Source organism: Aedes aegypti, chromosome 3, assembly GCF_002204515.2.
Source record: "Aedes aegypti strain LVP_AGWG chromosome 3, AaegL5.0 Primary Assembly, whole genome shotgun sequence".
Taxonomy (NCBI): Eukaryota; Metazoa; Arthropoda; class Insecta; order Diptera; family Culicidae; genus Aedes; species Aedes aegypti.
Window position 1 is genome coordinate 234165386 of NC_035109.1, and position 25781 is coordinate 234191166.

At 41.9% G+C, this 25781-nt stretch overlaps 1 protein-coding gene across 46 annotated transcripts in view; it reads right to left on the bottom strand.

The window, feature by feature from the left end:
- LOC5576237 (dystonin) overlaps positions 1 to 25781 on the bottom strand; it is a 627686-nt gene that overhangs the window by 125356 nt on the left and 476549 nt on the right. For 28 of the 46 annotated variants that reach the window (XM_021853528.1, XM_021853523.1, XM_021853524.1 and 25 more), the window contains 6 exons: positions 21181 to 21460; positions 11938 to 12646; positions 11668 to 11872; positions 5585 to 5953; positions 5409 to 5444; positions 2098 to 3013 (listed from right to left, as the gene is read on the bottom strand). In XM_021853528.1, coding sequence (XP_021709220.1) covers positions 2098 to 3013; positions 5409 to 5444; positions 5585 to 5953; positions 11668 to 11872; positions 11938 to 12646; positions 21181 to 21460 — 2515 coding nt within the window. The remainder of the gene's footprint in view (positions 1 to 2097; positions 3014 to 5408; positions 5445 to 5584; positions 5954 to 11667; positions 11873 to 11937; positions 12647 to 21180; positions 21461 to 25781) is intronic. The other 18 variants (XM_021853529.1, XM_021853522.1, XM_021853521.1 and 15 more) reach the window with 2 other exon arrangements.

The following is a 25781-nucleotide window of genomic DNA, read 5'->3' on the forward strand; positions in this document are numbered from 1 at the left end:
CTACTGTCATTAAATTTTTTGAATGGCAAACCAATAAGGTGGAGAGACATCGAAGACAATCTTCGAATTTTGAAGAGCACAAATCTAGAGAACCAGACGACCTTTGGTGCTGAAAATTTGGGTCTACCACAAAAGGCTGAATCACATAAGGCCGAATCTCAAAAGGCCGAATCACAAAAGGCCAAAACCACATGAAGCCGAAAATTTAAAACTAATTTTAATTGAAAACCACAAACATCAGAACATTTTTCTACAATACTTTAGACATTTTTGCGGTAGGGTAAGGTGGGACAAGATCCCCAAGTAACATTATTAGCTGAGTAAGAGTTTATCCAGCTGAAATATGCTTAGGGATGGTATACAAATTAAGTCACGCTAAATTTCAACGTTTTAGACAACGTTTTTTGAATTAACCTCCAACAAATTTGGTAGGGTTGTCACGCTTGGTTTGACCCCCTTCCTCCCTTGGAGCGTGACGTAATTTGTACATGACCCCTTAGTGTATCTTGGGCGTGTCACCTAAGAAAAGACCCCTGTAGTTTTCTAGAAAGTACCGCTGGGAAAGTGGATAAATGGGGAAGTGAAAATAATTTGTATATTTTACTGAATATGTGAATTAACGTTTCAAATTCATCCGTAAACCTTTGAGGCCATTCAAAACCTTACGATAGGTAAGAGATAAAAATATTATCTTTATTAACGAGATTTTTAGCCCTGGGCTAGTTCATCTCGGGACCAACGGCTTTACTTCCCTTCCGAAGGAAGTCGCCACTGAAAATTTTAGTGGCTATCTCGGGAATGGGATTCGATCTCAGGTCCTCAGCGTGAAAGGTGTGAGTTCCAACCACTACACCAGGTCCGTCCCCTTGATAGGTAAGAGATACCTCAGATTTTTAAACCATTATTGCATAATAGAGTGATGGTTAACCTGTCAACTATTACTCCGTGGCAGCATGCAAACTTATTTTAATATATTCAGTGGAAAAAAGTAGCGGAAAATTGTTTTCTGTAGTAAATACTCTTGAATACTTCGGTCCCCTAAAACAACTTTCCACATTAATCTCTTCAAAATAAACTTTCTTATCAAGAAGAGAAGTTCTTAAATGGACATCATGGGCAAGATCAATTACAAATTGAATTTTACAACAATCAATTTTCAACTGATAGCTTATTAAATCCAAATTTATATTTTCGAGCTCCGGTTTTTTTAATTTCATGTGATATGAATAAGTCAATAGAGATAATCAAGAGAGTAACAAAAATACCAGTTGTTCAGTTTTCAAAAGATGTCTTAACAGGTATTCAAAGTTACCCTGAAAGTTTGATTCATTATTCAACGTATTAGCCAAAATGAACAATATTTTGAATTTTCAGCTACGCAAAAATGACAAACACTGTACCTAACCATAATCAGTCTGACATACTTGCATATTAAATATTCAATAATTAAGATTACATAACAAGATATCATCATTGTGAATTCGTTTTCTCAATCAAACATCACAATGATTACTATTTTTGATGTCATTTTTTGTATTGACGCAATTTAACTTATAACTTATAGATTACTTATTTTGATATTTTAGATAAAAATAACGAATAACTAAATGTGCTATGAAAAGTTATTGTTATTCTGTTTTTTTTTATACAAAATGATTATTATGATTGTTGTTAACTTGATAAGAATGGTATCATATTAACGTATATGATAACGATGATATAACATCATCGCGTCTACGCAGTCTTGGAATTATTAAAACAAGATTTATTGTAACCCTACTTTTCGACACGGGGATTGTGTCTTCTAATGTCCCCTAAAGAAGACACATTCGCCGAGTCGAAACGTTGATTTTAAATAAAGCTCATTTTAATCATTTCAAGACCGCGTAACCGTGAATTCCAATATTAAACGAAACAGTCGATTTCTACACAAATTTTTGGGGTTAGATATACCTATAACATATGATAAAAGAAAAATCAGGAAACATCCTTGAATATGAAACAAAAATCAGGACGCTTCCAATAAAGTTCAAAATCAGGACATGTCCTACTAAATCAGGACGGATGGTAACCCTGGCGTCACCGTACACTACTCACCTTCAGCTCTGGCACGTTTCTCGAATTCGTCAAACAGTCGGTTGACCTCGTCCATTTCGCGCCGCAGTCGACGCAGCTGCGGATCCGCAGGGTCGCCCTCGGCCAGCAGCTTGTCGGCGTCGTCATTCAACGCCCGCCGGATCGCCGTTCGCTGTTCGGCACCCATCGCCAAAAATTGCTCAAAGTCCCAGCCTTTGACCACCTTGATGGTGGCGAAGATCATATTCTGACGCAGTCGCAGCTGTTTCTTCTGCCACAGGGCAATCGACCGGTCGAACAGTCGCTTCAACCGATCGGCAGCTTCGATTGCCTCCTGGTCCGGTGGCGGAAGAAGAAGACACACACCATGGACGGATCCTTCGGCACCTTTGTTCGTCTTCACTCGCCATTTGACTCGGCCGGAAGTGTCCAGCAGGGTACAGGATTCGTTCTTTTCCAGCGAGATGTTACCTTGTTTGTACGAGCAAATGGTCTGGACGGTACATTGCCGATTGACCGGTTGCTTCCGTTGCTTCAAAGGCACTATCGTTGTGGCTTGGTGCTGTAGATGGGCCACCGTTTCGCCGAAGGCATTCAACTCTTCCCGGATGTCCTGCATGCCGCGCAAAAGTCCCTCGCCCTGATCGAGCGAAAACTCCGACTGGGAGTACTTGGTGTTCAGGATGTCGTCCCGTTTGACGAGCCAATTTTCCGCCTCCCGGATCTCGTCGAAGAACGAGTGGTAATCGGTGGCATGCTTGAGATGCACCTCTAGACAGAGGGTCAGCTGCAATAGCCAGGACCACTGCGACTGGAGCGCCTGCAGGTGACCCTCGATACACTTCGAGGCGGGGTGTTGCTGGACTAGAAGTGCCTCTCCGCGGTCGAGGATGGTGGCAAAGTGCATCTCACGTTTCTCCAACTCGGACATCAGGTTCTAGATTGGGTGGGGAAGAAGAGATGTTTGATAAGTTAAATTGTAGGTTGTACTTGACTGAATACGTTATGCACGTTATGTACATAGCAAACAAATTAGGACTGGTGGCCTATTATGAGAAAATAAAGCGGTAATAGAAGCATGCGACTTAAGAATAACATAGGCACAACATAAAAACATTGCCCAGTAGGGCATAAAAGATACAAATCGATATAAGACTTTCTCAGCAACGGTTTTGCTAGCCATACTCTCAGAAGTATATCGAGGCTTTTTTCTTGCGTTACGTTCTAAGCTAAGTGTTCCTATGAACACTTCCAAAGTTAAGCCCGGGGAATTGTAATTGTAATTGTAATTGCTCAATCCACACCCTGGCAGACAATTATCCGCCAATCTAGACACGGGCTGGGTGAGGACCTACCAAGCCTCCCCCGTTAACATGTCCTATACCGTTTAGCACACCGGGTTCTTCCACAAGCAGGCGCCGGAATTAAAGCGGTCCCACAAGTTTCAGATACATTAAATAGATATAGTCCCTCTGCCACTAAACCGAATAGCGCCCTCCACCTCATCACCAGCACTGCCCATCCCGCACACCAAACAAAATGTCGGAAGTGGCGTGCCGTGTAGCACATCAGATGTTCTACAGAGCACACCACCTCCGACACCATGCTCAACGTACAGCAAAGACAGCGCTAATAAAAGCGGAATGCGCCATTCGATTCAGTACCAGAGGGACTATAAATGTAACGAAGAGGAAATGAAAAGATAGTAGAAATGGTTTGGCTGTTGGATTGCTGGAACGAGAAGAAAGAAATAAAGTTATTACGTTAAAACGTGATTTTTATAGTTGAATAAATGTATCGATAGTTTCTCATCTGTTTCTTTTCCGTATCGTAGTTCCGTCGATTCTATTCACCTCGAGTTTTGTCGACTCCGCTCGGGCAATGAGGACCGTGATGAAATGAAAAATATAAAAATATAAAAACATGAGCATTAGTGTTTATCTATTATTTAATGTGGTTCTCATTTGCTTTCAAATACCTAAGTAACATGTGAACTCTGCCTCTATTAGAAAATTCTAATAAATCATAATTTATTCTCCTCCACTTTCCCTAACACAAAGTATTCCTATTTAATAAGACAAGTGCAAAAGCACAAATAAAAGTGTGAGACCGCATCGAATCATGTTGATGCCCTCAGAGCACTCATTCTTCGATTTGCGAAATATGAGTCCGCTGAAAACACCGACCCGACTCGACGCAATCGCGCACCTCTACCGGCACCTCCGCACATGTAAAAACTTCTGCGATAATCCTGTGGTGTGAAAGAAATGCGCAATATTATTTTGATTTCAATCCTAACTTCATGACCCGTAGGCTCTACGCGTATGATTGTTCATTATTTAGGCTAAATATACCTGTTTATACCTGTACATCAGAAAAAAAAAAACGAAAAACGACTACGAATATCTTGCAGCGTAAAGTTTAAGTGATCAAATATTCATCCTCTCTTCGACCCTGCACTATAATAACCTCCTAATATAACGCCGAGCTAAAGATTCTTTCTTGCGTTACACAATCTGAACAAGAAACCATTTTCAAATACTTCCCATAATTTATGCGAAGCAAAACAGATTCCACTTTCTACGTAATGTAACCCAGCATAAACAGCTGCCCAACTCTCCAGACCAACGCCCTCCACGATCCAAGGTGCTGCTGCCTTACGTTCAAAACTTCTTTCCTAAAAGTCTGTCTATCAATTCCGAACTCTATTGCATACTACAATACCAATCAGACCCTAATTCCTGACAAGACACAGAGTCACAACCCCAATGTGATGGATTTACCCACAACCTTGTCATAACCCCTCTTACGTTTCGCTATCCTCGGAAGTCACCCATATTGATGCTTGGCAAAAAATATCAGTATTCAATCCACAAATCCCAGATTACACCACATTACGTTGGTCCGTTTGGCGTCGCCGGTGGATACCTGTTCTGACATTCTTTTCTTTCAAACCCCATTTCAAGCCTGTCCCCCCACTTTATCAATAAGAATGTTGACGAATCACGATAATCTGAAGATCGTGACCAGAACGGAGGTAGGATTTATCACTAGGGACCAACCACCACCAACACTTCCAAAGTTAAGCCCGGGGAAGCCGATAAAATATAATTTACGAAAAGATCCTCGACCGGTGAGATTCGAACTCACTACTCTCAGCTTGGTCTATCTGAATAGCAAAATGACACAAACAAAAAAAGAGTATACAGGTGAGTTACGTTACGAATCGTAAAATAATTCACCTGTAATAGGGAATCAAGCAACAGGATAAAACTCAAACCAAACATTCACACAAGTACTGTTACTCAAATCCACCTACTGGCGGTACTTACTTCGTCACCGTTTCCATACGAACGCTTGAAAGTAGACTAGTGGTTAGAGATTGCGCGCAGTTTCACAGTTAGTTTAACAACGATCGATCGAAAACGGAAAGTAAATTTCATAGCGAAGAAAAGAAAGTTGCAGTTTACAGTATAGAATAGTTGTGCATTGTGCCGAAGAAACTTACCTCATAGTACCGATGGACAGCCGACAGATCCAGATTCTTGTCGGCCCAGTCCCGGCTGACCTCGATCTGTTCGCGATCGTTCAGCCAACTGAGCTCGGACGTCGCCGCAGACAAAAAGTCCGCCAGCGCATCCAGATCCGACAGCCGTTTCGTCGAGGTGCTCAGCAGTTCGGCGTAGATCTTCTGCAGCTGGCTGAGCTTCTGCTGGTACAGCTGCAGCTCGTCGCCGCTGAAGTTGCTCTGGTGCCGTTCGCTCTGGATGATCTTCGAGTGGAACTGGTCGATCACCTTGTGCTCGTGCTGGTGCCGCTCGAGTTCCACCTTGGCCGACGGCAGGTCCGACCCGTAGTCCGAGGTGAGTAGTTGTTTCTGGAAATTGCAGAGAAGAAGCATGTTAATGGGAGAAGTATTATGGGCAAGAATGTAGGGCTGCTACGGGCACTACCTTTAAAGACCCTATGTTTGGAAAAAAAGACCGAACAAAAGTGAAAAAGAGACCATACATAAACTAACTCCACGTTTCTCGCCAATAGGAATTGTACCATTACGATAGGTATAACTGCTCGTATTACTGTATTGTTAAGAATGTAATCAGAAACTAATTCAAGTTTTTGTTCAAAGTTTCCTTCAGGTATTACCACGGAGATTTCTTCAGGAATTAGTTTATTGATTCGTTAATGACCTTCTTCAGGAACTCCTCTATGAATTTCGTTCATGATATCTTCAAAAATTCATCCTAGATTTTTTGGGAATAACCCCAGAAATCACTCCAAATATGCCACCATCAATTTCTCTAAAATATATTTAACTAATTTCGCAAGAATACTCTTAGTCTACCAAGCAGGGCTGGTAGCGACTGGAAAAAAGAGACCAAAAGGAGACCGATTCTTTTACCGTAAAGTACCCATATTTCGCGGGCGCTCCTAATTTAGCTCACTGACATTTTAAACATATTTTGTGAAATATTTTTTTGCTGGTTAGTATTTTGAATAATTTTATTTCAGTCATGGTTACATAACATGCAATCCTAAAGTCTAATATGTATCAATAAATAGGGATAAAATGGCAGTGAGCGAAATTAGGAGCATGCGCGATATATGGTATCATCACGGTACAATTTTTTTAAGAAAATCCCTAAATTCATTCAGTGATTCTTTGAACGATACACTAGGATTTCGTCCAAGAGTTCTGTTTAAGACTTTCAATTTGGTCGGTTGATTGTAATAATTTGGGTAACCGCAATCATTTTTTTTTTCAAAACAATTAGATGACTCCTGAGGGATTGAAGCTACTTTTAACTAGTTAACAAGAAGAAAACTAGTACCTAATCAATCAATTTTACACGAAAACAACAATTGTATACGAAACCACATTTTTTATTCTGTAAATAAAATATTGCTTGTCACTCGATTGCCGGCTTTCAAGAGATGAAATCAAAATAAATTAAACATCAAAAGCTCTGGGCGCTAGCTTTTCAGGCAAATCCAGACCTAATACCGCTCCCAACCACCAACTACGTAGCACTTATGAGGGCGTCGCGGAGTCGGTGGCCTTTCGTTAAGTAAGTGCTACTTCAACATTTCCTTTCCCTTTTCCAAGTTACGGTAAAGATGGGCGTGGCCGGCAATAGCAGTATTCATGGTCTTTGTACTCTTGTTTAAGATTGGATAAAAGTCAACCCCCAAGCCTTGTGTCTCTGAAAGTAATCTAGATGAGTTAAAAAAAAAAAAACATGAATATTGCGAGTATCCAATCTACGAACTAACCAAGCTAACGCTAAGAATTCTATTTGGGACTTTCAAGTAATTTTTTCTAGGTTTATTAACGAGATTTTTAGCCCTAGGCTAGTTTATCTCGGGACTAACGGCTGTACGTCTCTTCTGAAGGAAATCGTCATTATGATCACAGACAAACAGACGTAACACTTAGAACAAATCTCGATCAAAATCATAGTCACGAGGACGCTAATGCTAAAATTAGTTTGATTGGCCGACAGGCCAACAGATGGCGGTAGTGTGTAAACGTTAAACGCGAACAAAACCGATGCGAGCGCTGCGGGTGGTCGATTGGCCAACTACTATATTTTTGTTTCGACCGTTAAAAAGGTTGGCGATGGACAATGATGAGAGTGTGACGTCTGTTTGTCTGTGTTATGATCTTTACGTCATAAGTGACTATCTTGGGGATGGGATTCGATCCCAGGTCCTCGGCGTGAGAGGCGTGAGTTCTAACTACTACACCAGGCCCGTTCCCACAACCAATAATTTCTCCAAAGATGTATCCAATGATTTCCTTCAGAATTGTCATCCAGTTTTTAAAAGACTTCAACCAAGTCTTTCTCTAACGATACCTTTTCATTAATTACTCCAGTTTTTTCTATTATGATTTTTTCATAAAGTCCCACAGAAATTCTTCGAGAAATTTCCTAAAAAAAATCTCATAGAATTTAGTGGATCTTCAAGGATATTTTAAGACATTATTAGAAATGTTCGTAAAACAAACCGGAAAATATCGCTAAAATAAAAAATATACGGAAGAATGCTATCGACTGAGGGAACTGGCAGTGATCTGTTATTGGCTTTGCAGTCAGTATAAATCAAAAGCTGATTCGTTTCAAATGTCCGACATTTCGATGTATTTAACACCTTTTTCAAGGATACTAAAAATATAAACATTTAGGTACAAAAACCAATTGATAGGTCAAGGAATTTTACATGTCTTACAGAAACAATAGCTTTTTCGTCAGGTGGCTCTAACTGTCGAGCAATCGCCATTACACATTGCACAGTGGTCCAGGAATCAGTTTTACGCGGAAAGATGCATTTTGAGCTTTAGAATGAAACATTAGACAAAAATGGTCTTCTACAAAGTTGTTTGTATTAGTTGAGCCCTTTGTTTGGTGTTATTGAAAATTAGGGTGGACCACATTTTCATAGAAATTGTGTAACTAACTTTCTTATTTGTAGAAATTATATTATACATGCTTCAGCAAAGTTATAGACCATTCAATTTCAAGCAACTTTGCCAAAAAAAGTTTTTTTGAATCTCTTAAATTGACCGATTTAGAGCTTTTTTCCTGCAGTGACATAGGGTGGTCCGAACAAAACTGGTTTTCTGGCTCTTGAGCTTTCAATTCAAATTTCTCATCAAAGTAGTCTATGACACTTTTAGAGCTTTAAAAAATGCGTACTTTGCTGAGTGAAGAAACTCGCTATCTCGTTTCGTTTAGGAGTTATTGTTGTTTTTCTCTCAAAAACATGCCTACTCTGATTGTGAATATCTCTGATTGGGGCAAACATAAAAAATATCTTTTGACGGCATTCAAAAGACAAAATAAAATTGTATACTATATCAAAAAATTACAGATGTGTTATTTTTGTAACTCTAATAAAATGCCTTGAAAAACAAAGGTTTTTAAGCAGAAAAACTTTAATAACTTTTGAACTAAAATAGATATCATCAATATTTTTGCATGAAAATTTGCGTTTTGTTAAGTTCTAAAAGTCGTTCATAGACCGCTTTGACGAGAAATCTGAAATAAGAAAGATAGGGCTCTAAAACTATTTTGAAGATTTTCATGGTATGTATTTCTTTATTATTTTACATTTTGAGCATGAAAATGAAATTTTAGACAAAAATGATCTTCTACAAAATTGTTTCTAAAAATGTAAGCTTTCATACTGTGTCATTTGAAACTAGGGTGGTCCACAATATCACACATATCATATAATCAACTTTTTTATTTGCAAAAATACTGGTATATGCTCTTAAGCAAAGCGGTAGAACTTAAAATTTTGATCAACTTTGACAAAAAAGTTTTTCTGTAGTTCAAAATTTGACCAATCTAGAGCATTTTTTCCTTATCATCGCAGGGTGGTCCAACAAAAATAAGTTTTTTAACTCTAGTATTTTTAATATTATTTTCTCGTCAAAGTCGTCTATGAACGACTTTTAGAACTTAACAAAACGCAAATTTTCATGCAAAAAGATTGTTAATATCTATTTTAGTTCAAAAGTTATTAAAGTTTTTGTGATAAAAAATGTTTGACTTTCAAGACGTTTTATTAGAGTTACAAAAATAACACATCTGTAATTTTTTGATATAATATACAATTTTATTTTGTCTTTTAAACGCCGTTAAAAGATATTTTTTATGTTTGCCCCAATCAGAGAAATTCTCAATCAAAGTAGGCATGATTTTGGAAGAAAAACAACAATAACTCCTAAACGGAAGGAGATAGCGAGTATCTTCACTCACCAAATTACGCATTTTTCAAAGCTCTAAAAGTGTTTCATAGACTACTTTGATGAGAAACTTGAATTGAAAACTCTAGAGCCAGAAAACCAGTTTTGTTCGGACCACCCTATGTCACCGTAGGAAAAAAGCTCTAAATCGGTCAATTTAAGAGATAAAAAAAAACTTTTTTTGGCAAAGTTGCTTGAAAATAAATGGTCTACAACTTTGCTGAAGCATGTATAATATAATTTCTACAAATAAGAAAGTTAGGTTAATCATTTCTATGAAAATGTGGTCCACCCTAATTTTCAATAAAACCAAACAAAGGGCTCAACTAATACAAACAACTTTGTAGAAGACCGTTTTTGTCTAATGTTTCATTCTAAAGCTCAGAATGCATCTTTCCTCGTAAAACTGATTCCTGGACCATAGTGCATTGGAAAATTCAAACAGACTTCTAACAAACATTGCAGAAACCAAGTTGTTTTTCGTTGGAATTCGGAGCGTAAAAAGAGGGAGCGGTAAGTTAGAATTTTGAGTATAGTTTGTTCTCAACGAGTTTTGCGAAGAGGTGGGGTTTATCCGTGGCTCCTCTCCAGGGTATCAATAGGGATGACGGAAACGAAAACTGACGCCATTTTGAATTCCAAGATGGCAACTTTCGGTTTATTAAAATCGCTTAAAACCCATGGGTATTTTTGGATTAGTAGATTATGGAAATCGATATCTTACGCCTTAAAAATCCAAGATGGCGACTTCCGGTGTGCGAATCGATGAGTAGATAGTGAAAGTTTATGTCTGATGCCATTTAAAAACCCAAGATGGCTATTTTCGCTTTGTGGAAATCACTTGTAACCTATGCGTCCAGTCTCGTATGAGAAGATGTCGGAAATAGATGTATGACGCTATGAAATCCATAATGACGACTTCCGGTTAACGAAAATCACTCTAAACCCACGCAATATTGGTATTTTTGGAACGGGATACCAATTATTTCCGGTTTGTTGAAATCACCCATGCAACATGGGTTTTACAAACCGGAAATCGCTATCTTGGTTTGCAAGATGGTATTCAACATCGATGTCGAACTATTCAAAGGTCAATTTTAGTAATGAAGAAAAAAGAAAGGTATGTATACAGTGCTGGGAATGGTAATAGTAGTAGGCTTGAATTTCGCGAAAATCACGTGGCTTTCCCAGTACAGTAGTTCAAAAAACGTGAATCTCATCAAGTAGCCTATGTTGGGAGCATGAATTTTTTAAATCGTTAGTATCATTGAAGGCTCTAAATGCGGGAAATGCAGTGGGAAATAGAACATTTTTCTACAGTAATTTTGGGTTGCCCTTAGCAACGGGTGTTTTGCAATTTTCAAGGCTCTTTGCATACAGCAGCGATGGGCGTGAGTTTCACTCCTTCGCTGACTGCGATGGACCGATGCACGAGTTCACTAATTTGACGTTTGAGCGGTGCCGAATTCACTCGTTGCCATGGTCACGTAAATAACACGGCACCCCAAGTCAATTAGCGAACTCGTGCATTGGTCCATAGACAAAAAAATCAATAACGGTTCATGTCAACAATTGTAGTGATGATTCATCAATAGTTTGTTTGAAAATCAATAGTTTGTTTGGTGGTGACCAATCGATAAAGTTTTCAGCTTAAACGGATGTTTGGTTCTCCAGATTTGTGCTCTTGAAGATTTGAGGTTTGGCTTCGATTCATCTTCACCTTAAGCAGAAACTTTAGAGACCTTCCATTCAAAATAAAAACTTATATTATTATAGTGACCAAGTCCCTAAGAAAAGACCTGCTACTAGCCTAGAGAATGCTCCACTTTGAGACTCACCAGTTTCGATTGGCACCACTCGGTGTATTCCTGGACGTCTCGGAAGTACGGGTTCGTTCCGATTTGGCGCGTTTCGGTCACGACGCGCGTCTGCTTCGTGATCGTCGTCTCCTGGACTGGATAGCTCAGTCCGGACAGCTTTTGTACTAAACTAGTGTGGAATGTTGTTCGCAGCTGGGACCACCGCTGGTGCAGTTTTGTGACTCTGAAAAGGGTAGGATTTTTTGAAGAAGGTTGCGGAAGTTATAATGAGCGCGGTTTGGTACTCACTTTTTGTATAGGTCTCCAGCCTGTGGATACCGGCCGTCCTTCAGACTATGGCAGTCGTCGTTCATTTCCTGGAGCGGCTGCTCCAGATGCCGGATGTCGCTTTCCAGTCCCTCGACGATGTTCTTCGCTTCGACGGGGTGTAGCCGTTCGATTCGGCGGCTTTCCTCTGAGATTCGGGTTTCGATCTTGGTAATCACGGTTTCGGTGTGTTTGTACTCGCGTTGTACTTTGTCGGCCAGCTTCTGCAGCCGCTCGAGCCGTTGCACCTCCTGCTGGAGAATCATATCCCGATCCGCCAGTGCGGACATGAGCCTGTGCCAGGCCTTCTCCAGCGATTCGGGCCGCAGTTCGGTTTCCACGTCCACTTCGCCGATGGATTCGAAATACTTTTCTAGCTCTTTGTAGATGGTAAACAGTCGTTGTTTGTCGCGTTGTCGCGGTGGCACTTCTTCGCTTCGGAACCGGTTCAGATCCGATAGTAACCGTTTGAGTTCGATAAGCGTTGTGGGGAATGCTCGTTCCTGAAGGAGAGACGTTTTCTCCCGGCACCAGTACAGTAGCTGTTGGGCCAGTTCCCGATATTCCTGTACCCTTCGTTGGGATTCCATGTCGAAGAGCGGGTGGATTTGTGGAGGCTCCGGGAAAACATCGTACAGCGAACTCAGGTAGGTGATCATCGATTTCTCATCTGGTTCGTTGGTGTCAACGTCTGTGAATGGAGAGGGGAAACAATTACAGTCAATAAATCAAGCGAAGCTTTCTAATAAGTGAGGAATACAATAGAGTCATCTTGGAGACGTCATGCCCACCTAACTTCCCCAAGGAGCGTAACAGCCATTAGAGAAGTGCTATTGTGTAGCGCTTTTTGCACCTTTATTTGACATTCTGGATGGTTCGTAAACCGGGAGCTACCGCAAATAAAACGAGCATTCATCAACGCCTGCCCTGCAGGCCACAATGGAAAGATTGGCACGCGGTCACGGTTCTTAACCACACGCCAACAAAAAGTGCATTTCTACTACAACCTGAAGTCAACCCACGTCGTTCTCTCTATCCCTTTGGAATGGAGCACTCTGTTTTGCATAAGCTAAACGAACTCAACCCGTATGACGGATTCGGGCAATTTAACAACGCGTTTCGACGTTTACTTCTAGAAGGTACATCTCGAATGATTGTCGGTGATTCGGTGACAACGACCTGATTGAAAAAAAAATCAAATCCAATATCAACCTGTCGATCTACCGTAGGATCGGTAAATCCGCGCTATGACATCAAAAGCCGCGTCGGATTAAATGACCCGTGACGCCGCGAATAAGAAGTGTTTCTTCGACAATTGTTGCGTTGCGGTTGTGCGTCTTGCATTGAATAGCGTTCAGTGGGGTTCTGTCATGTAATTTGTCTCTTGATTCCATATTGATGGGACTTTAACGAGATTAAATGGAGTGTGCGGAAGATCATGATTAATGATCCAGAACTGAATGATGTGTCGAAAGTTGATTCAATATGGGATTTTGATAGATTTGATGTAGCGGCAGAACGACTTGTTGTCTGGGATTGAACCATAGTGAGAATTAACGACAATTTTAGTGGTCAATTTGAACAGATGCGTGGTCAAAACGTTAACTTCTGGAAAGGAATGGGAAATACTGGTCACAACATGCGTGAATGTGGTCAAATAACTTTAATAAACTTGATTATATTGAACTTGAGATGATCAAAAGGTGGAAGCAGTATGTCGAAGAACACATGAATGACACGGGAAATGGTTGGTAAATCCTGAACAAGTCGATTTTATGGCAGCTGATAAACGAGCGGATCTGCGTATTGAGGATTCGTGACAAGTTCTTCAACTACAGCCTGATCAACGTCTATGCACCGACAAACCCGATAACGTGACGGATGCGTTTTACAAATATCTCGACAAGACTTATGGAGAATGCCCAAAACACGACGTGGAAATTGTTAATGCGCAGGTCGGAATAGAGGACTTCTTCTGCCCTATCTATGGTACGGATAGCCTTCACTCCGTTACTAGCGACAACGGCCTACGTTTAGTTAACTTTGCTGCCACCAGTGAAATGGCCATCAGCAGCACCTACTTTGCACGCAAAGATGTCCGTAAGCATACTTGACGACACCCAAATGGCGAACTTTGCAACCAAATCGACCATGTTCTGGTTGACGGCTGACATTTTTCCGACGTCATCGATGTTAGATCGTTTAGGGGTCCTTATATCGACTCAGACTAGTGGTCTCGTTGTGAGCAAAATTTGAGCGCAATTATCAACCGTTTCGAGTTCTTGAAATCGGCAATCGTTGTGTTTCAATATGCAACGCCTGTCAGCAGATGGCGTAGTAGCGGATTACCATTAGAATCTCAACAAGCGGATCAGCGAAATTAACGAGAACATCAACCTTAGCGATCTGTGGGAGTCAGTCCACGGAGCGATGAGCACAATTGCGCGAAAAGTTAAAGTTACTTCTCAACGAAGACCATGGAACTTCTGTTTTCATCACACATCACATAGGTACATCACACACCCTGCAGCGCAGATGACTGGAGGTAAACATATTGTATGATAGAGGTAACAGAATGTATTGTAATATCTGGGTATAATATTGAATGAAGGAGAGGTGCTGACATGGTAGCGAACGAATTGTCTTGTTTTGCTTAGTTTTCTTCCCAACAGTTTAGGGGCGCAGGAACGCCTGGAGGACGTCAAGGCGATTTCGATGAGAGACCACGAGGAACACTTGGACGAGGAGGCAGAACCACAACGAGGGTAGAGCCTAGACGGGAGGAGATGCTGAAAGAGACTGGACAGAACGCTGGCTGATCGAACGACGAGCTCGGATGAGCTGGGGGAACTCGACAGCAAGAAGGGAGGAGCTTGGATTAAGGTGCAGTTGCCCAAGAAGAGGATGGTGCAGCTGACCAGGAGGAGCTCGAGGCTAGAAGGAATCCGGCAGCTAGAAGAAGGTCGCTGCCAGAAGGAGCTTAGTGAACAGGAAGAGCTTGATGGTAGATATGCGGTCCGGGTGTTGTGTGATGAGGAGGAGTGTTAGAGAGCAGGTACATAACACACCCATTATATACCCAGATATTGAATAAAGGAGAGAGGTGCTGACATGTTTACGATATCAGTTCCAGCCTGCGATTGGAACGAATAGCCTTGTTGTTTTCTTTAGTTTTATTTCCAACAGGTTATGGGCGCAGGAACGCTTGGATGACGTTTAGGCGACTTCGATGAAGGAGAGAAAGCTCCTGGACGAGAAGACAGAAGGCAGAACCTCAGCGAGGGGGTAGAGCCTGGACGGGAAACCAAGAATCGTAGGCCGAGAAGCTAAGAACGAGGCTAGACAGAACGCTGGCTGATCGGAGGACGAGTTCGGAAGGGCTGAAAGGATTCGATAGTAAGGAGGAGTTTGGGTTTAGGTGCAGTTGACCAAGACGATGATGGTGCAGCTGACGAGGACAGCTCGAGGCTAAAAGGAGTCCGGTGTGTGGCGGCGGAGAATGAGCCACGAGCTCGCTAGGTTCTACGGCGAACCCAGTATCCAGAAGGTGGCGAAAGCGGGAAGGGTGCGCTGGACAGGGCATGTTGCAAGATCACCGAACAACATTTCTGCAAAGATGGTGTTCGCGTCGAATCCGGTTGGTACAAGAAGGCGGAGAGTACAGCGAGTGAGGTGGCTTGATCAGGTAAGATCTGGAAAGCGTGGGCCAAAATCAAAGTTGGAGGGATACTGCCATGGACCGAGTAAATTGCACATATTAACTAAATGAGATTCAAATGCCGTAAGACGAAAAAATAAAAGCACACCTAGCAACGATTACTCATATCACTGTCAACCAAGGAAAAAAGAGCTATCCTTGGCAATGGGTCGCTTGTGGAAAATCTTACCGCATTTGGTGTTCGTGCATTTGATATTTGCATTTCAAACGCACACAGCAATATTCAGTTTCAACAGGTTCGGCGATAACTGCCAGAATATGACGGACAAATGGTGTTTGGTACCCGTTAGAGCAGAGAACGGATTCAGAAAACAAGGGCCCATTCACAAATTTCATAACGCTAGAGGGGGTGGGTGGGTGTCCTAGCGATGTTACGGCTCATACAAAAACTCAATTACATTCATACAAAAAGCGTTACAAGGGGGTGGGTGGGTGTCCAAAATAGCCAATTTCAGCGTTATGAAATAAATGAATGAACCCCAAGGAGAGCCGAAAAACGGATCCATCACCGAAAAAGGAGCATGAAGAAGCAGTAATTGCTCAGGCGCAAGCAGCTATGGAGCAGAACGACATGCGACGGTTCTATGAATTTGCCAACGGTGTGCGGAGAAAAACAGCATTGTATCCCGCCATGTGCAACGACCGCGAAGGAAACATGCTGACGGATAAAACAATGGTAGCCGCCAGCTGGAAAGAGTACTTTGAGACATTGTCAAATGGAGATAACGGGAGGGGATCTGGTACCAGAATTCAAATCGATGACGATAGACAGGCTGTGGAACATCCAACGCTAGATGAGAAAATGGAAGCTATTAATTAGCTGAAGAACAACCAGGAAGAGCGCCTGGCCAACCATCTCAAACACGGAAGTGAGGAGCTGCACTTCATCGTATCATTTCGAAGATGTGGGAGAAAGAACAAATGCCTTCTAGTTGGTTGAATGGCCTCATTTGCTCTTTTTACCAAAAAGAGCATCGACTGGAATGCGCCAATTACCGAGGGATAACACTCCTTAATTCGGCAAGCAAAATCATTTCTGGAATTCTGCTCAACATACCGCATGAGGAGTCCTTTGTCGGCGAATATCAAGCTGGTTTTCGAGAGAGCCGATCAACGAAGGATCAAATGTTTACCCTGCGTCAAATCCTAGATAAATTTCGGGAGTGCAACTTGCAGATTCATCAACTGTTTGTAGATCTAAAAGCAGCGTATGGTTCAGTGAAGAGTAACGAGTTGTGACAAATAATGTCCTAGTACATGGCTTTCCGGCGAAACTGATTAGACTGATTCGTGCAACGCTTGAAAGATCGAAATCATGTGTGCCTGTGGTGGACGAGATTCGATCGACATCGTTCGTAACCTTACATAAATTGGGGTAACTTGCGGTTTAACATAGCGTTCGAAGGTGCTATCACGAGAGCTGGTGTGCAGAGAAGCGGTACCATTATCACCTTGGGTTTGCGACATCATCGGGGTTGACTGTAGGGCAGTGGAAAAGATGTTCGTGCCTTTCAAGATAGAGACAGAAAGTTTCGGACACATTATCAACACCGCAAAGACGAAGTGCACAATAGCTGGTGGTCAACGTGGGTCCGCACGTGTTAGTGGTAGCTAAGTGGTGTAAAATTTGGAAAGGTGGAAGAATTTATGTATCTAGAGACACTAGTGACCTGCGATAATGATGTTACCCTGAGGTGAAAAGACGTATTACAGCTGCGAGTCGGGCTTTCTACAAATTTCGCAACCAGCAGAAGTCCCGTAGTCTGCAAACGGAAACAAAATTGGCGTTATACACACGTTCACCGTAACGCAGGTAGATCACCTTTACGTGGTGCGTTACGAGGTAAGATCTACCGGGGCAGTAGGGACGAAATTCCAGGGGCCTCACGGACCCCCCCTAGGACCTCTGCGAGTTGGGGTGTTGCCCAGGATGTGGTGGAGTTCACAGTGGTGAGCACCCTAGCCTAAACTAACAGGAGTTTCAACCGGCACGTCAGGATTGATGCCAGTAAGATCCTGATTATGGCATAAGGTACCGTGGGGTAAGTGGATACAGAAAAATCAATAGTTAACTTCATTGTTATGTACAGCTAACGTGAATAATGTAACTCAAACTTTTTTTCTGTGGATAACAAATAAGGGACTATTATACTTCAAATCGTCATTTATTTCGATTTTCCTGATTATTATGTATTGAGTATGTATTGAGTATTAAAATTCTCGTAAGCAGTCTGCCAATAAATGATAATAATTCTTGATCCACTTACCCCACCCCATGGAAAAGTTGGGGTAAGTGTACCATGCCCAATATATTTGTATTTATTTATAAAAATCACATATTTTTCATTGTGATTCATTCAATTAGAACTGAAATGCTCCCCATGTATCGAAAAAAAAAATAATAGAAACTAGATTTTAGACAGATACAATGGATTTTTGATTGATGGAAAACAATTTTTAAATTAATTACTTTTTACAGCTAACAAGCTTGCTTGTGTTAGTGTACGTGTAGTACCAGTTTTGCAATAGTATCAGTGTGGGCGTAAGAATATAACCTAAAACGAAGCAATGGTGCGAAAACATTCAACATATTCCAGTATTTATGCTTTACATTGACAAATGATCCACTTACCCCACTGATACACTTCCCCCACTGTACCTTACTGGTCGCGATACAAACGGGCAAGGCATGCAACTACTAGTAGGAGTACTTCGGGCACATTGGAACCAACGCCAATACGACCCCAATTATGTATACTGGCAGCGCACGACTAAGGAGAAGTAATGGTATATGTACTGGATAATATGCGTTGAGGGAGGTTGACAGCGGTGACATTATACTCCCTTATTAGGGTCGGGTTACACTGGCCCTGTCCCGTAAAACCGTGTCAGGCCTTAAAGTACGTTCCAAATCCACCGCTTGGTTTTTCCAACTGGGCGGGAGTAGGCTCAAATTCTATTACCTGGCATGCGCCGATCCGGCTCTGAACCCAATGAAGGACTATGTCAACCCAAACATGGCCTCCCTGCTTGCATAGATAACCATGGGATCACAAAGGAGACTATTCCAGCGGAGATGGATAGCGGCTCTTAGGGAGAGATGATCCATCAAAACAAACAACTAGCGGAATGTGAAGGAGAGGCTTCTGGAGCCATCAGTAACCGGCTATGGTTCCCCCAAGAAAGGAGGCGACAAACATCAACTTAAGTGAGAACAGTGTGGGCAAAAGCCTAGACACTGTGACGACGGCAGGCACTTGCCGCTCCAGTGCAACATGTGAGGTGATTGATAGCCCGGGACTATTCGAGGCCATGGATCGGAATAGGGAGTACCTCAATAAAAATGCAGGTAGCTGCTGAGCAACTCCATGTCATCATCGAATTTTTCAAGAGCAAAAGCAATATCAGCATCACGGATTTGAAAACAAGTCTGCTGAAATTGCGACAATCATTCCTAGCTGCAAAGCAGGAGGGTGAATACGTGGCGCGTGGTTTCAAAGAGAAAAGTAACCTACGCTACCGTCCTTCAGAGCGGAAGAGCTGGCACGAGCCAAACTCCGTGATCAATAGGACAATGCAACTGTGGAGAGGCCAACACCACGTATAAGGCCAAGAAAGCCAAGAAAAAGGAGCCACGGGATAACCTGAACCAGGCTGTGCTTCCACAGGAACCTTGGGTGCAAAGCAATAGCAACCCGTTGGAGTTGGAAAGACGTAAGTAAGGAAAAAACTGGAAACGAAGATCAAGGAGAGTTCTAGAAAAAAAAAAACAGCGGAACGTAGGAATTTAGGCGAGGACCTCGTTATCAAAACGAAGGAGGCGAAATACACCGACGTTTTGAAGGCGATGCGTAGCACGGAGAAGTTTTTGTCATTGGGCGCAGATGTGCGGAGCTAGGCGGACTACGATTGCTGAAATGATCCCTAGTCGTAAAGAAGGACGCAGTCTACAAGCAACTGGCACAAGAAGTACTTGGCGACGAGGTTGATGTAAGATCCCTGACTGCAGAAGCGACTCTCCAGTGTAAAAAATTAGAAGAGGCCACAGATACATCGGAAGTCTCGGTTGCCCTCAAAGAGCAGTAAGATATCGACGTAACCAGTAAAACCATCTACCTAAGAAGGGCCCACAGGTGGTGACAAAGCGACGAACTTGTGCATACTCAAGGTAGGCTGGTCGGTTTGCCGGCTGAGCATACAACAGCCTCCTGAAGTTTGCTTCAAGTGCTTCGGGAAGGGCCATAAGTCGTGGAATTGCAATGGTCCCGACAGAAGTAAGCTGTGCAGAAAATGTGGCATCGAAGGCCATAGGGCAAGCGATTGTAAGCAAATCGCTAAGTGTCTAATATGTGTCGATAGAGCAGACATGGGACACTTAACGGGTGAACCCAACACATTTGAATTTAAACCACTGTGATGCAGCCCAGCAGCTGCTTTAGCAGTCAGTCTCGGAAACGAAAACCGACGTGGTGTTACTATCGGACCTATACCGCATACCAGCCAACAGCGGGAACTGGGTGGCGGATAGGTCTCAACAGCTAGCAGCCACAGGGACGACAGGATGATACCCAATCCAAGAAGTAGTCTCTATCTCAAATGACAGTTTTGCGACAGGATGATAGCCGAACTAGCTAATCGGAAGACAGTGAGAGCTGGTGACTTTAATGCATGGGCAGTGGAGTGGGATGGCCGCTGCACCAACAAAAGAGGCCAACTATTGTTGAAATCCCTGGCCGCATTAAATGTAGAGCTGGCAAATGTGGGTACAGTGAGTACCTTCCGCAGAAATGATGCAGAATCGATTATCGACGTGACGTTTTTTAGTCTTAACTTTTTAGGTATCATGAATTGGCGCGTTGATGACGGTTATACTCATAGCAATCATCAAACGATTTGCATAATGTTTAGCGGGCAGAGAGCAGTGCGATGTATCTCGACCCAAGACGCGAACGGAATACTAGGTCCAAAGTATTCGCTAATACCAAATGTGTCAGACTGGAAGTCATGTGGAAGTGAATTTTCACCTGACGAAGTTTTTATCAGGACATGGTTGCTATAAGCATTACCTGCATAGATTCGGGGACCATAATCTAGAGAATATGTGCTCGGCATCTGCAGTAACTACGGCTGAAATCGCCGAGTAAGAGTCGGCCGCAGAGAGTTAGCCCTGCAGAGACTGGTTACCCGTAACAATGTTAAGATTGGCGGTGAAAGTAAGTTTTCCGTGGCTACTTCCGCTATATGTGTTATATGCACTGACTCTTTCCCCAAGTGATACTGTAAGACCTGAGGCCAAAGGTAATGTCGGTGTCCTCTGTATACTGATTTTAGTGGGTCGGCTATTTTAAGTAATCGTCAGGGGTGCCATATCTCCACACTTCGTCTGTTTGCAAATTTTCCCCTAGTAAAATAGCATCCAAACTTTGTAAATTCAACTGAACGCTCCTGTAATCCTTCTGGGATATCCCAATCCATGTATTCAAGTTAAATCCATCCCCTTGACTTACCCTCCGGGTCGAGTAACCGCGTGACGCCGTACTCCCGCTCCACCACGTGGAATGCTTGCTCCAGCCGTTCCCGCGGTCGGCGCGATCTCGAGTCTCGCCAGTCGATGAGATCGGGCCGATTCCGGTGGATGAGCGCCGAGAAGGCCAACCCATCCCGCCAGGAGCCGGTGAAGTCGTTGACCCGGACGCCGGGGTATTTGGCTGTGGAACGGCGGGCCCACCGGAGCAGGGCTTCCCGTGCCGTTAGATTGTCCTCCTGTCCGACGACGATATCCGAAATCTGCAAGTAGGAAAGCAAAGAATGATTTTAGTCATTTTGGCCGATTGAGTTTGCAACAATGCGTGAGGAATGTCGATAGCACCGACGAGCGGATATGGGCGTGGATCAAGAGGCGGCTTTACCTTACCAAACAAGAGACATACAAACAAGGTGCGCTTGAATGAAACGAAGGAATGGGGCGGCGGCGACAAGCGAGCACAGTGTCAATAATGACGAAATAATTGAAATGCATTCACCAACTACCTAGTAAACGATACACAGTATACAGTAACAATGCAGAAATGCAAATTAAATTGCGTGGGAGCGAGCGTCGTTTCAGATCAAGAGTGCGGTTACTAAACGAAGTCTAAAGCATAGGCTTCATCGAGGTCATGTCGCATTAGTGATCCATAGAATGACCGTTTGTCGGTTGGCTTAAATCATTGGGTGAGTAGGTGTGCGCGATGGCGGTCAATATCCACTACTGGTGGACGACGCCAATCATCATCGATAGTTCACAGCAGCAGCAGCAAACTGCATCATCGGTACGTCACCATATCGGGTTGCAACAAAACGGCGGTCGACGGTTGATCGTCGTGGTTGAACAAAAACCACGACGGTAATAAATATCCGTCAATCGGCGACGCCGAGGATGGATCCACGACAACAACTGCGCCCTCGCGTATACTTTTCCGCTCAAGTTGAATTCTGTCGTCGCCTTCTTGAGAGATGTTGGGGGCATATGCTGCTGCAGTTAGTATAAAAGGGGGTGGGGGGCTACCGTATTGGTAAAGCTCAATTCGCAACGCCAATTAAATTATCTCCTTTTTCACAGCCGTAGGAGTAGCGCGGCTTGTGGGCTTTTTGATATTCATCCATTCAATTCAATTTCAGGGTTCAGCAGGTCCAGCAATGAGGGGATGATAATGAAGCACGATGATGATAGGTTGGTAGCAATGAAGTTTGTTGTTGTGTTCACGATTTATTACATAATGATGGCGAATATTCGCATCATTAGGATCGAGGTCCGCGCATGACTGAGGGCGCGCTCCGTTCGACATTATCGGGATGAGGGTAGAAGAATGAGGTAGTTGTTCTTGACAATCATTCAATGACCAAAACTAATGGGGTAAAGTACAACTTTGGCATCTGCACGATTTAATTTAATATAAGAGTTCTTCTTCTTCTATCTGGTGTGTGTTATATAGTCAAATGAGTTGAAATTTACATAAATAATAAATCAGCGAGTTTGACAGCCTTGTTTCTCCAAAAATTGAACCTATATAAAAAAAAGAGTAGGTAAAAATATTTGAAAATAACTGCAAGCAAAAAATATAGTAAAGGTGTAACACGGAACTTAACAAATTCCATCAAATTTGTTTTGTAAAAATGAGTTTTTGAGAATTTCCCGGGAATTCAAGTGAAATGGAAATTTTATTTTTCGTCACCCGGGAAATTTGGAAACCTTAGAAAATAATTAATGCAGTATGGATTATTAGGAATCATTTTGGTACTGTACGATAACTAAAAACGGCTCTAATGAATTTATTATTTATTATACCGCATTTAATTTTATAGTTCCGCCCCAATTCATAAAAAACCGTCCAAATCGGGTGGAGGTGCAAAACGATTGAAACTCTCGTCTCGTTCCAAGGCCTTTTTTTTACAAACCGATCAACCGAATCAAGGTCGATCGGGGCCTGTAAAATTGAAACTCAATTTCGTTCAACCCCGTGGGCGCCCCTAATGCAATCGGTTGTAAAATATCATTTCCATTTTCGGGAGTGCGTTGGAATTGCCACGTTTCACGAATGAGGGGGGGACAGCCACCTCCCCCTCCACCCCGTGGTTTTGTCATGGCTTTGTCGTTTTGCAACCGAACGCGTGTAATGTATGTATTTATTCGAGTAGCTCTCTGCTGCCCGGGGGGGAAAAGGTCGAACCGCGCACTTGGACCTCATATCATTTAACCGCGGTCAGACACTAGGGGGGAACCGCGAGACAGAAACGTGACAGGTTATTTGTTTTGAATCGAATCGGTCCGCTCGGAAGATGAAACGAAAAGACGGACGTGCGTCTCCAAAGATGAATGCAAAATGGCACTCCAAACAACAAGCAAGCTGATGGCTGGCTGTCGACATATTCGGCCCTGGTCAAGATGCTTTTTGGATGCTTTCGAGGAGAGGCTTGAGGTTTAGAGGGTATCTCAATTCACATTGCGACATGAAACCTTTGAAGTGTGTGCTTCAGTCATCAGATGGTAACGTATATATTTCAGTTGAATTACGTCACGATGCACCGTGTTCTATTCATCACTGTGAGCTCCATCTTCTGGATTTCCAGAGTGGCGTAATTAGCCTATCAACTGGTAGAGATCACGCTTTTTTGTGTCCTCTTCCGGACACGCGATCGCATGCTCAATGGATGCACAAAGCGGAATCTGGACGCATTCCTATATCTGGGAGGTTCTCAACCTAATCACAGATTGCGGATCATATGAGGGAAAAACAAGCTGCACGTTTGGATTATCCCACTTCCTTTTTCGAACGAGGTCAGAAGAAAATTATTAAAATATTAAAAATGTCACGAAACCTTTCGTACAAAATAGCATATTAGTGCTCCTCCTATTTGACCGACTTCACCGAAAACTTTCCTATTTTTTTCCTTTGCAAAAGACAAATGTGGAGGAATTGTGCCAATAGGTTGTCCCGTTCTCAAGCCAACTCGTGACATATGCACATTTTTATTTATATAGATAGATAGAAAAAAAAATGCTATAAGGCTGAAATCCGGCGAAACGATCATAACCAATAAGCCAAAACGGTTGATAAGTTCGATAGAATAAAAGAACAGTGGAGGCAATACCCGAGCAGAAGAAATTTGCTACATAATATCAAACTATGGTGTAAGAAACACCAGATAATTTCCAATACTTAATACCTGAATAAGGTATGGAAGAGACCTGCATAAGAGGTAAAAAACTTCAAATAATATCTCATGCACATTAAACAAACACCAGACTAATAATTAGATCAGGTATTGTAATACCTCAATAATACATTATGGATTTGATATAAAAGTAAAATTTTTCAATAGTAGTTCAATACCTCAAGCAGTCCTCAATCGCTTTCGAATACCTCAATAAGGTAAATATAATTGTTTTAAACAATATTCTCAAAATAAGAAATCTGTCCAGGATTTTACAAGATTAAAACCTAGGATTTTTTTCAAAATCTCGCCTAGTATTCTTTTCGAAATTCTACCTTGAAATCTTTGAGAATGCTGTCGAGGATATCATTCTAATATCAGCCAGAATTTTAGAAATTTACGAATTGAATGCAAAATGAATGCCACTTTTCACTAGAAGTTTGTGGAATCCATGAAAATCATGTCCATAATTCATGGCGAAACCAGTCCAAGATTTTGGGAATAAAACTGCCTGTTTTTTCGAATTGATGCCTCTATTCCCCGCGACTTTGATCGACAATTTCCTTTACGAAAAAAACGTTGTGAAGAAAAGGGTATGAACAAACAATGTTGCAAATGGACAAAAATTTTCGATATCAATTTGAAAAATCATAGTTTTTTTCAATAGTAAATTACTGCCCATAAAGGCATAACTGTCCCATATGGAATTAGTAGGCATTGAGAAAATAGCGCTCGAAGTTTGAAGTTTGCATTCTCATACATATGTTTAAAATTTTCTAGTATTTTTTTAATGCCATATTCATTTAGCTCAACTCCATAGAATACTTATTTTGCTTATATTAATCAGTAAAAAATATAAAGTCGAACATAATTCCATTTTTGCATTTCCTATTGGGGTTCAAAGTTCATATAGAGACTGTTATGCCTTTATTTTTCAATATGGGACTGCACTAACTTCATATTTTTCCACAACATTTTCAAACAAAGTGAAAAAAATTTCAAATGCGTAATGAAGTTTGTGTTAAAACATTAATGTTGCGATGAAAAAAGGTGTTGGTTCGAAAATCAATATGGGGCAGTTATGCTTTTATGGGCAGATTACTTGTTTATCAAATATTTTGTTATTGAAACAATTAATTAGCATATTATTCATCTGAATCGGTTTGTCTATCAATGCAGCTTTGGAGATGGGAAAGAGAGTGTTAAACTCATTTCCAGGATTCTAGGAGAATATTCCTCTTCGATATGGTAAAAATATGTTTGAAAATATATCTTTTTGACAAAAAAAAATTGTTCTAGTTTCATTAATTGAATGCTGAAGAAAGCAATGGTTAAAAAATGTTGTAATCCTAACAAAACGGATCTTATTTAACTCATTATAAAGAACGTCAAATCGAACTTCTCAAGTTAGAAC